The sequence below is a fragment of the Physella acuta genome, unplaced genomic scaffold, assembly GCF_028476545.2.
Source record: "Physella acuta isolate Inbredline_101_S28 unplaced genomic scaffold, ASM2847654v3 ptg001341l, whole genome shotgun sequence".
Classification (NCBI taxonomy): domain Eukaryota; kingdom Metazoa; phylum Mollusca; class Gastropoda; family Physidae; genus Physella; species Physella acuta.
In genome coordinates this window covers 1,335-13,512 of record NW_026732856.1, presented here as the reverse complement: position 1 = coordinate 13,512, position 12,178 = coordinate 1,335, and the positions used below count along the sequence as shown (strand labels likewise).

At 36.3% G+C, this 12,178-nt stretch overlaps 1 protein-coding gene across 1 annotated transcript; it reads right to left on the bottom strand.

Annotated features, from left to right (window-relative positions):
* Positions 1 to 7,793: 7,793 nt before the first annotated feature.
* Positions 7,794 to 8,234, bottom strand: LOC131958603 (DNA-directed RNA polymerases I, II, and III subunit RPABC2-like). Its single transcript, XM_059323719.1, has one exon. It carries the CDS (start codon positions 8,212 to 8,214, stop codon positions 7,834 to 7,836), a length of 381 nt encoding a protein of 126 aa, XP_059179702.1. The 5' UTR covers positions 8,215 to 8,234; the 3' UTR covers positions 7,794 to 7,833.
* Positions 8,235 to 12,178: the final 3,944 nt, after the last annotated feature.

Genomic DNA, 12,178 nt, shown 5'->3' with positions numbered 1-12,178 from the left:
TAAACAAATTACTATGATGCATGTGGGGCTGTCAGAATTTCGATCACGGAGTAAAACCAATCAATGTTTCTTACAAATGTGAAACTTTGTGATCTAACTTAGGCTTGATGAAAATAAATAGAGATATTGCATTTAACTAAAAAAACTATTTTTAAGTTCTCTGGATTTGCAACGTCTTTAACGTTGCTTATAAAATTATTACATTTCTGAATAAATTTCAAACTTAAGTTTCTTTTTAAAAATATTTTAGGGTCGTTTTGGTTGCAAAAAAAAAAAAAAAAAAAAAAAAACCATTTTGTATTCATATCAGCATTAATGAGGGAAAGATTCTCGTCAGCTCAGTAATGTCCATTAAAGCTAAGGACCTAATCTAGGCAAACAGCATTTACTTTCCAAAACAGAAGACATTTAACCTTGTCGCACCCTTGCCGGCGCCAGGTTATTTAGCGCCCGAGGCAAAACTTATTGGCAAAACGCCCCCTTTCCCCCCGCCGCAATTTTTTTTCGAGTCCAAATATGAAATATATATATATATATATATATATATATATATATATATATATATATATATATATAACCTATATATACATTTTTTTCGAATCCAAATATAATATTATATATATATATATATATATATATATATATATATATATATATATATATATATATATATATATATATATATATATATATATATATATGACCTATATACAAAAATTGATATAAAGGACCGTGGCTTGTGCTTTTTTTAAGCAACAAAATCCGGAATTGTCCGGATTTACGAAATACATTAATTTTCCAATTTAATGTTTATATTCAAATATGGACATTTGAAAAAGAAACACATAACCCTTAACCTCTCTAAGCTTATTGCTAACCACAGCCAATCAAATCAAAAACACAACCTCAAAAACAAATTTAAACGTAACGCAAACACAAATACAAACGCAAACCTAAACAAAAACGCAAGCACAAACAGAAGCGTAAACATACTTTTTCAAATTGTCATAGTATATTTTTTTTGTTGTAAAATCGTGCAATCCATAGAATATGGGAAGAAAGATCAAGACAGAAGTGAAATTAAATAACAATGATCTATTTTAAATTAACACTACTATAAAGGTTAGTACTCGAGTTATAGGTTAGGTTGGGTTAGGGCTTAAGATTTTATTTAAATACTGTAAACTTTTAAAACATTCTAAGTTAACAAAAAAAAATATACAGAACATAAAGTTTAACGAAATAAAATATTTCAAACCTAATCATATGTTCTAATCTCAATAACAAAACATAAACAGAGGCCATTCTACTTATTTTGGTGTCTGCGGCGGAATATCAACTTCTCTCCCCCCCCCACTCACCTCCTAAATAAATTTATACCAGTTGGCGTAAAAGCCCCCCTCCCTCCCCCCCCCCCCCCCCATTAGCAAAACGTAGCGTTTTTTACCAGCCACATTCTCTTCACCGTTTTATTTTTTTGGAATCACACAAAAGATGTAGAAAGTCATTAAAGCAGGGGCGTAACGAGGGGGGGGGTGCGGACCGCACCGGATGACACCATTTAGGCGGGTGAAACCAAGGCAAAAATAGCAAAATATATACAGAAAAATGATAATTCCACTTAATTAAGTGATTAATTAGAGTTTTAAATAGTCTTTTAAGAGCAAATTTGACAAATCCCGACAAGGGTGGAGGAAGGGGGGGGTGTGTGTGGGGGGGGGGGGGGGTGACACCAAATCGTAAACCTGCTAATGAGAGAGAAAGCATGCTACATCAAGCTGTATTTATATACCATCTATAGAAATAAATAAATCGTTAGCATTATATCTGAGGACAGTTTAAAGCAACCGCTTTATATATATATATATATATATATATATATATATATATATATATATATATATATATATATATATTTACTGGGGGAGAGGGTTGACACCATTAAGTGCCGCACCGGGTGACTCGCTACGCCACTGCATTAAAGCAAAATAACAGTCTATTTCTTAATTTCATCTGTGTCTAATTCAGTAAAATAGCTCAAAATGAGCTTTTTATATTATTTTTCTACGCACCACACGCCCTCTCCTCGTTACGTCTTTGCACCAAATATCTAATTTTCTAATTTTTTTTTATCATAAAGCAAACATTTCAAAACCTAGCCGCTAAAAAACCTAAATCATCAATTTCATGTCCATACTCCATTGCCCGGGGCAGAAGATGGTAATAATCCTACACTATGTGGACAAAAACCGCAAGAGGCTTTTGTTTTAAACACTGGGTGTTAAAAAAGATATCTTTAATGGTTTTTGGACGTTCATTAAACCGGTTCATTTCTTGTTGAGATCAACGGCCAGATGAGACAAAGATGAATGATTGAAGGTCTGAGCACAATCAACAAACATATGTGATAAAGATGAATGATTGAAGACCTGAGCACAAACAACAAAAAGATGTGATAAAGATGAATGATTGTATTGAGGGTCTGTGCACAAACAACAAACAGATGTGACTGATAAAGATGGATGACTGAAGACCTGAGAAAAATCAACAATCGGTTGTGAGAAAGATGAATGATTGTACCTATGACCCGCACACAAGCAACAATCTTATGTGATAAAGATGAATGATTGTATCGAGGGCCCGTGCACAAGCAACACTCAGATATGATAAAGATGAATGACTGTATAGATGGCCCGTGCACAAGAAAACTTAGAGGAGCTAGAGGTGAATGCTTGTATTGAGGACATGTGAACAGCAACAATCATTTGTTTTAGATGAATGATTGTATTGTGAGTTTTTGAACAAGCAACAATCATGTGCTAGAGATAAAAGATTGTATTGAGGACATGTGAACAGCAACAATGATGAGCTTGAGGTGAATGATTGCATTAAAGACCTGTGCATTAGCAAAAATCATGTGCTAAAATCAAAATATGCATTGAATGGGTGTGAATTAAGTACCAAACAATGATAACTTATGTTCAATATTAATGCTTTCATTTAGATGCTGCTCTCAATCATGAATCAAATTTAGGCAAACTCGAGACAACGAGATTCATTTGACAGATGAAGTAGAGTTCACATGTTGTTTTTGTTTCCTCGATAAATGAAGGGATAGTGTCGTCAGCACTTTGCCCAGCAGCCTTTACTTTCCCCAACGTAAGCCAGGTATCTATTGGAGCTGGGTGTACTCAGGGACGTTCTTCAGTCCTAAATCTGAGCCTAGATCCAAACTCGAGACTATCGGACTAGCAGCCAGACGCTCTACTGTTTGACCATGCCGTCCCACACATTTTCTAGGGAATTATGCTTGTATTAGGAAAATGTGAACAAGTTATAATCACATGTGCTACCATCAAAGGTTATGGATTTAGGGGACGTACAATATTCTCACACAACTACATAATCAGTAGCTGTGTTTAAAATAGGCATCGAGGGACATAAAACACAAACCTAGCTCTCGAATGGATTCATCTGGTCCAGGGGCGTAGAGAGGGGGGGGGGGGGGGCGGGGGTTGCGGACCGCACCGGTGACACCATTTAGGGGGGGGGGGGGTGACACCAAGGCAAAAAAATAGCAAAATATATAGAGAAAAACTTGAGGGGGGGGGGGAGTGCAAATCGAAAGTTTGAGGGGGTGGGGGTGCAAATCGAAAACTTGAGGGGGGGGGGATGCAAATTGAAAATTTGTCCCCGGGAAGGGTCGCTACGCCTCTGGGGGGTGACACCATTAAATGCCGCACCGGGTGACACCCGACCTCGCTACGCCACTGATCTGGTCACGATAAAATCATCTTTAGATAGATCTTAATCCAGGAAAATATTTTGCTGAGTTCTCGACGTAATGATAAGTCGAGAATTTAATAATATAGAGCAGTATATTAGGCAAAAGTAATGTGTCACGAGCTTTGTTATATTATACTATTGTAACAAAAGCTGTACAAGTTATGTATTCTCTGTGTGTGTGTGTGTGAGTTCTTGTGTGTGTGTGTGCGTGTGTATGTGTATATACACGTAAGAGGCGTTCTATTTCTTTCATCCAAATATCGATGCCACTTTTTAGTTTTGAACTAGTTTCTAAAAGAAGTGTTAGAAGATCTGAAACTAACTTAAAAAGATTTTGTAAAAAATCGTCTAGATTTTTAAAAATAAATTAAATTATGTTTTATTTTTTCTTTTATTTTTAATTTTCTTTTTTTTTTCGCCTCGGACATGTAATTTACAGCGTCAGTTTGCCTTGCCATGTACACTTTAGTATTACAGTTTTGATCATCGGCTTGTGAGGACTGATACAGACTTACAATATTAATACTTCTTTCTGACATGTGCTTTCATTCATACAAGATGTTTTACTTATATTTTTTACCATAATAATACAAATGTGTAGTTAAAGGATGATTCAACGTTTTGTAAAAATAATTAAAAAAATAAAATAGGATGGTTACTTTTTATCGATGTGCTGAAATGTGATCTTCCCTAAACTTTCTCGAATATTCTTATATAACACTACGGGGGATGGCACTCGGGATATAAACATGACGTTTAATCCATTTTTAATTACTTAAACTTTTTAAAATAGAATAGAATCTCGTAGAAAAAAAAAGAATTGCGCACCAAGTAAACGCCAAAACAATCTGTGTATAATAGTGCGGACTATTATTAGTACTTTATAAATTCACACGCGTTTTTTGAGAAATCGGAAAAAGCGTCAATTACTACTTCCGGTCAACGGATAATACTCAAAATTTGACAGAAGATAGAGAAATAGGTTTTTTACTTACATGTGAAATTTCATTTATCGGTATGAAACAGTACTCAAGTTATAGGCTTTTGAAAAATTGAAAGTAGAATAAGTTCAAATTCCGGTTATCGGAAATTGCTCAAGAGTTGATACATAACTAGAAATTGGACATAATACTTGTATATGAAATTTCATCAACCTAGCTGTAACGGCACTTAAGTTATCGTGTTCACAGACACACATACACACATACACACACAGAGACATACGGACAAGATTGCCAAACTAATGTTTTTCCGACTCAGAGAGGTGTAAAACGTCGAGATTTGCAAAAATCTCAATCATTTGTTTTGCACGATCACAATTCTTTCACTGTACTCTGTATACAAGAAAATAAAAATAGAATGGTTACTTTTTGTCGGTTCGGTGTGTTGAGAGGGTATGGGGTTACAGCAAGATCAATTTGGAAGAATATTTTAACTTCTTGGTGTGGCAGTGTGTATAGTACATAGAAATGGAATTGATTACATTTTATAATATACACTATTTTTAATAGATGTAGCTTTTAGTTTATCAATTTTAAGTAAATTAAAATAAAATTTAATTCATATTAGTATAACTAATATTCATTAATGTTAAACATTATAATTGCAATGTTAAATGGACACAATGTGCAGTAATTTTATTGAGTAAACACGTATTCTTTGATCGCTTATAGTAGAGTGATCGCTTGCATTATTGTGATGTATGGCATTTATTTTCTACTTTTTAGTTCAATCAGAAAACGTGGGTTTTTAAAAACTTTTTTAATGATTATTATTTTCTACTTTTTAGTCTTTGTCTGTTTGCTTGCATTAAAATCTTGCTATCGATTTTATCTTTTCACTTTTTTTTGGGTAAACGAAGAAAACTCGTAAAAAGACAACTCGTAAAAAGACAACTCGTAAAAAACACGTTGTGTGAATACGTTACTGACTAGAACACAGATTTGAACCCGTGTCGAGTGGGATAGCAATCTTGTGCCCAACCACTCGACCATATCGTCTCCCCCATACTGGCCACCAGTTGTTACGGTTGGTTGTACACAAATTACAGTTACTGGGTTATGTCCCTTTTTTCCCCACGTTTTTACTACAACGAGCCGACCCGCGGCGTATCATACGCCGCTATTTAGTTGATTTATTTTCTACTTTTCAGTAATTCATAATTTGTGAATTCGACAGTACCAATGCTTCCACTGAAAATATTTGCTTTAAAACACTAACCCCCCTCCTTTCCCCTAACCCCGACCCTACACCCCCCCCCCCCGTGAAAGCAGCCTCCTCTTAGTTACCTCCTGTAAGTTTAAATCGGTTCAAACTAAATTATCTGCCCCTAAAAGCCGTCACTAAACCTGGCTGTACGGTTTGTAAACATTAACGTGACCACAGCTCAGCAGACCATGTGGGGGTGGGGTAGGGTGGTAGTGATAGTGATAGAGAGAAAGAGAGGGGACTGTAAGGAGGCGCTTGCAGCTTGTTTTCTAATGGCTCGCAGAGGAGAATTATATATATAGATTATATAGCGGTCTAAAATGCTCAATAAAATGTTTCCATGGATCAATTTAGTAATAATAACAATTGAATATTCTAATGTCATCCAAAACAAAGCTTCCCTGAAAATTTCAGCGCGCTAGCTAACTGGGAAGTGCCAGAAATTTCGATCGCAAGATTTGATTGGAAAGACAAACAAACAGAGACGAAAGCAAGTTAAAGAAAACGTGGGAAAATCGAGGCAAATTTTGTCTGCTTATATATGACTACTCTCTACGCATTACTACATACGAGCTTACCCGCGACGTAGTATACACCGCCATCTAGTTGTTTTATTTTCTGCTTATCAGCAATTCATAATTTGTGAATTTAACACTCCCCACTCCCCCCCCCCCCCATTTTGCCCAGTGAAAGCAACCGTTTCAGAAGAAAAGTTCAATCAGAAATCGTTACCTCCCCTTTGTTTCAAACCGTTAAATACTAAATTATCTGCCACTAATAGCATTCACTAATCCGGCTCTACGATTGTAAACATTCGGGGTGAACCACAGCTCACCTGACAGGTGGGGATGAGGGTGGTGGCTAAGCTGCGTAGTGTTTTCTATGGTCTCCATCAAGATAATTATATAAATAGATAACAAAATGATAAAATCCACCCCCCCCCCCCCTTTCCTTCATAATTCATAATATTACATCAATAATACATCAATATTTCATGAAATTGATGTATTTTAAAATTACCACAATTTTTTTTTTAATATACAAGTTTTTAAAATGAGTAAGGAAACGAAAGACTTTGTTATTCTTTGCAAATATATAAACTGTTTACAAAATTGTATAAACTGTATAAACAAATGTCTAATCTGTATAAACGAATGTATAAACTGCATAAACAAATGCATAACGTGTATAAACGAATCAGTAGCGTACGCAGGGGGGAGCAGGGGGAGCGGCCGCTCCCCCTCTGGCCATTTTCAGCAAAGTGGCGCCTTTTTGGAAACTTTTTAAACTCAACGTTTTAAACAATGATATTTGTTAAAATAAATACTTTTGGTCGGCACATCTATGTAAATCACAAGATTTCTTTTCATGCAGGAATTAAGCATTATTGTACTAGTCTAGTAGTGTGTACGTTTACAACACGTATTAACAGCTGCATCAGTTTGCCAATCTAAAAATAACCATTACGATGCATTGACCTACAGTGAACGGACAGTGGTGAATGAAGTTGAACCCACCCCTCCCCCCCCAACCCACCCCAAATTGATCTGTTAAGTACATGTAGAAAAATGCGAAATGATGTACCAAAGTACCATGCCGCCAGAAAATTAGCTTTTTAACGTACAACTCTGTGAATATTGTTTTTGCAATTACCAGTAAAAAGGTGTGTGATCAATACAGTGATCTAACCCATTCCATCTATGTTAAAAAAAAAAATCTTTAAAGAACACTATGAAACAGTAGTTAATTAAAATATAGGATCTAAACTAAAAGACCGATTTTTTTTTTTTTTTTTTTTTTTAATGGTACAAAAATTTTTATTAGACAAGAATATAAGAGTCAGTCAATAATCAATTCATCCAATGCCCAGTCTTCATAACTCCCATCTGGTAAATATCTACTGATGATAAAAGGAATTTTTCTTGCTTTAATCTCTTTCATGGCTATGGCGAGAGGGTCAGTTTCTTCTTCTAGCTCCACCATCACAGGGGCACACATCGCTATTTGCAGTGCACGTGTTCCTAAAACTCTGGCCCGCTCATATTTTGTCATGTACTTGGTTGTTATTCTTTTCTGGGGCTCCACCTGGCCTGTGGCTCCCTCACTGATGATCTCCACTCTCTCACCCTGTTCATGATCTATAGGTTCATCTAATGGCTCATCATCTTCTATTTCAGCTCCATCTTCAAAGTCGTCCCCGTCAGCTTCTTCTGGATCCATGAGTTTTAACACTAAATCTAGACTAGCAACTAAAAGACCGATATTTAGTAAAATGTAGGTTATTACTCCGATTGTGTTCTATTATATCAAAAAGCGTGGTTTTATAACAACTCTGATTTTAAAAACTTTCATTATGCTGTAATACTTTAGCATTTATGCTGACGATATATTAAATTCTAATTATAGACCTAAACATTTTGTAAACACGAATAGTGTTAAACAATTTCATTATATTCTAAAGTAGTTATTTATTTGTTTTGACATTTATAATTAAATGTGTAGATATATACATATTTATATTAAGAGAGTGATTATTTCCCCTATTTGACTTGTCTTAAATAATTTCCCAGGAATTATTATGTAAGAAATTTTTTTTTACAAGAATTACAAAACAGATTGTGTTACGTTCATTGGTTTTGGTTGTAGTGTGTGTATAAATATATATTTTTTTGTTTAGATTGATACAATTTTTGTTTTGTCGGCCTACATTGTGTTTTTTCTTATTTCTTCAGAGTGCTACTTTCAATTTATTTTACATCATAGCGAAGTAATGACATACAGCTAGTAATTATATATATATATATATATATATATATATATATATATATATATTTATATATATATATATATATATATATATATATATATAAAATACACGTATATAGAACTTGTTAAAAATTCGGCGCCTTTTTTGCTCTTTTTCGCTCCCCCTACAACGAAAACCTGGATACGCCTCTGAAACGAATGTATAAACTCTATTAACAAAAGTATAAAGTGTATAAATAATTGTATAACGTGTATAAACACGTGTATAAACTGTATAAACAAATTATAAACTGTATAAACAAATGTATAATCTGTATAAATAAATGTTTAATCTAATTAAAATAATAAATAAAGCGACTGAATTGCACTCAAGAAAAATACACCTCGGAGAGAATCACTGTATTAAATTATTGCTTTCTGTAATGTAGGGCAATAAGTGTAGAACTGTTGTTATAAATTACTGCAGAAAAAAAAAAACCAACATGTCATGGTCACTGAAGGTAAACCAGTAGGTCAAGGTCACTAAAGGTAATCCAACAAGTCAAGGCTACTGAAGGCTAAACTAACAAGCCAAGGCCACTAAAGGTAAACTAACGAGCCAAGGTCACTAAAGGTAAACTAACAAGCCAAGGCCACTAAAGGTAAACCAACAAGCCAAGGTCACTAAAGGTAAACCAACAAGCCAAGGTCACTAAAGGTAAACCAACAAGCCAAGGTCACTAAAGGTAAACCAACAAGCCAAGGCCACTAAAGGTAAACTAACGAGCCAAGGTCACTAAAGGTAAACTAACAAGCCAAGGCCACTAAAGGTAAACTAACGAGCCAAGGTCACTAAAGGTAAACTAACAAGCCAAGGCCACTAAAGGTAAACTAACGAGCCAAGGTCACTAAAGGTAAACCAACAAGCCAAGGTCACTAAAGGTAAACCAACAAGCCAAGGTCATTAAAGGTAAACTAACGAGCCAAGGTCACTCAAGGTAAACCAACAAGCCAAGGTCACTAAAGGTAAACTAACGAGCCAAGGTATCTAAAGGTAAACCAACAAGCCAAGGTCACTAAAGGTAAACCAACAAGCCAAGGTCACTATAGTTAAAGCAGCAGGTCAAGGTCACTAAAGGTAAACCAACAAGCCAAGGTCACTAAAGGTAAACTAACACGCCAAGGTCACTAAAGGTAAACTAACACACCAAGGTCACTAAAGGTAAACCAACAAGCCAAGGTCACTAAAGGTACACCAACAAGCCAAGGTCACTAAAGGTAAACCAACAAGCCAAGGTCACTAAAGGTAAACCAACAAGCCAAGGTCACTAAAGGTAATCCAACAAGCCAAGGTCACTAAAGGTAAACCAACAATATTTGTCACAATTTTCATTGAAAAATTAATTTGTTCATTTTTCCATTACTTAAAGTAAAATATCCATTTTGTTTTTAGTTAAAAGTGAAGTCGCCCTTTTGTGTTTCGATACAACTGAAATCGTTCTAGTTAGTAAATTTTAATTCAAAATCGAATAACTCACCTGATCAAATATCTTAATCATGTAATCGGCTCTTTGCTAGAGATCTAGTGATCGTTTATCAGTTTAGATAATGTCACCCATTATCTGAACTCAGTTGTTCTGTCTTTCTTTATATGAGTTCTACCTTTTTTCACTCATCAACTACTTAACAATTGTAAAATGTTAACCCGTGTTTCATCTACGATATCAAAACTCCTGTGACATTCTGATACATGTAACGATTGACATTAATTGCTTAACATAAAGACTAGCTTACATACAATTGAAATAAAAAAGTTATTGTTTATAATTTATCAACCTTAGACCTCGACATTCATTGTTTTTGTAATCTTTATATCAGGTTTGGGCTTTGTGTAGAAAATATAAAACAAAATACGCTTTGATTTCAAAGGACTTACATTTAATCGTTAAATCTATGTATGGATTTACTGGATGAAACAAATTGTTAGTTTAGTTCAATAATATTAGTTGACGTTGATTACTTTAAGGCAAATGGTTTATCATGGTAGGGAAACCCCCCAAGACAATTAAGTATACGTCTCAACTGGTTATGCACTAGAACAAACTACAAGGCAGCCGTTGTTTGAATTTGGAGTTGTCTCTCCTAGAAGCAGTGTTTCTTACAAACTTTTTTCTCCGGGGGGGGGGGGGGGGGGGGGGGGGCTTTAAATTTTCAGGGGCGGGGGGGGGGGGGGAGGGGAAAGGGGCGGACTAAAATTTCATTGGGGACACTGTTAAAAGCATATATATATTTTCTATATTAATTCCATTTCTTTTAGGGGGGGGGGGTGGTGGAGGAGATGCCTGGAAGAAACACTGCCTAGAAGAGCGGCTGTCCCCAGCTAACGAGCCTCATCTGCCGGAGGGTTCGAACTCGAAATTTTTCGACGAAAACAATTAAATACATATTCAATAAAAAAAAATTTTCATTAGACGCTCCCCCCCGCCCCCAATCTCTTTTCTTATCCCATTTTGCGTGATATAGTATTTCCTAACATGATCAATGTTGAGTTATTCACTTGTAGCCATCTCTGAATGTGTGTAGAACCCGACAATCACGTACCATATGGTGTAACAATTTAAGAACCACCAATTACTGCTGTCCCTGCTAAACACACAGACAATAAGACAAATTGATGTTTAAAAATGTGATTTTAAACAGTGGTGAAAAGTCACATTATTGCGGCATTGCAAAGCGGGTCAGAGAAATGCCTGATTCTTGACTGAGGGTCTTGTCTTCATGGCTAATGTAAGGGAGAAAGAGAGAGAGAGCGAGATAGGGAGGGATCGAGCGAGAGAGAGAGAGAGAGAGCGAGAGAGAGGAAGAGAGCGAGAGAGAGCGAGAGAGAGAGAGAGAACGAGAGAGAGAGAGGGAGAGAGGGAGCGAGAGAGAGAGAGAGAGTGGGAAAGAGAGAGGAGCGAGAGAGAGAGGGAGAGAGAGGAGGGGATAGCGAGAGAGAGAGGGAGAGGAGGAGCAGAGTTTCTTCCAGGCATCTCTTCGGGGGGGCTTAGCCCCCCCGAAAATTTTTTACCGCCACCCCGAACGAAATGAAATTTATATAATTTATATAGAAAATATATACTTTTAACAGTGTCCGCCACCCCCCCCCCCCCGAAGAAAGTTTACCGCCCCCCCCCCCCCCGAAGATTTCAAGTGCCCCCCGGAGAAAAAAGTCTGGAAGAAACACTGAGGAGGAGAGAGAGGGATAGAGCGAGAGAGAGAGAGGTAGAGGAAGAGAGCGAGAGAGATAGAGAGAGAGAGGGGAGAGAGGGGAGAGGAAAGGAGTGAGAGAGGGATTAGTGAGTTATCAGAATCAAGGAAAGTCTCGAGTTCGAATCCGAGATTAAGTCCGTAGAATGTCCAATGAGCCCACTCAGCTCTGATGAGTACCTGACTCACG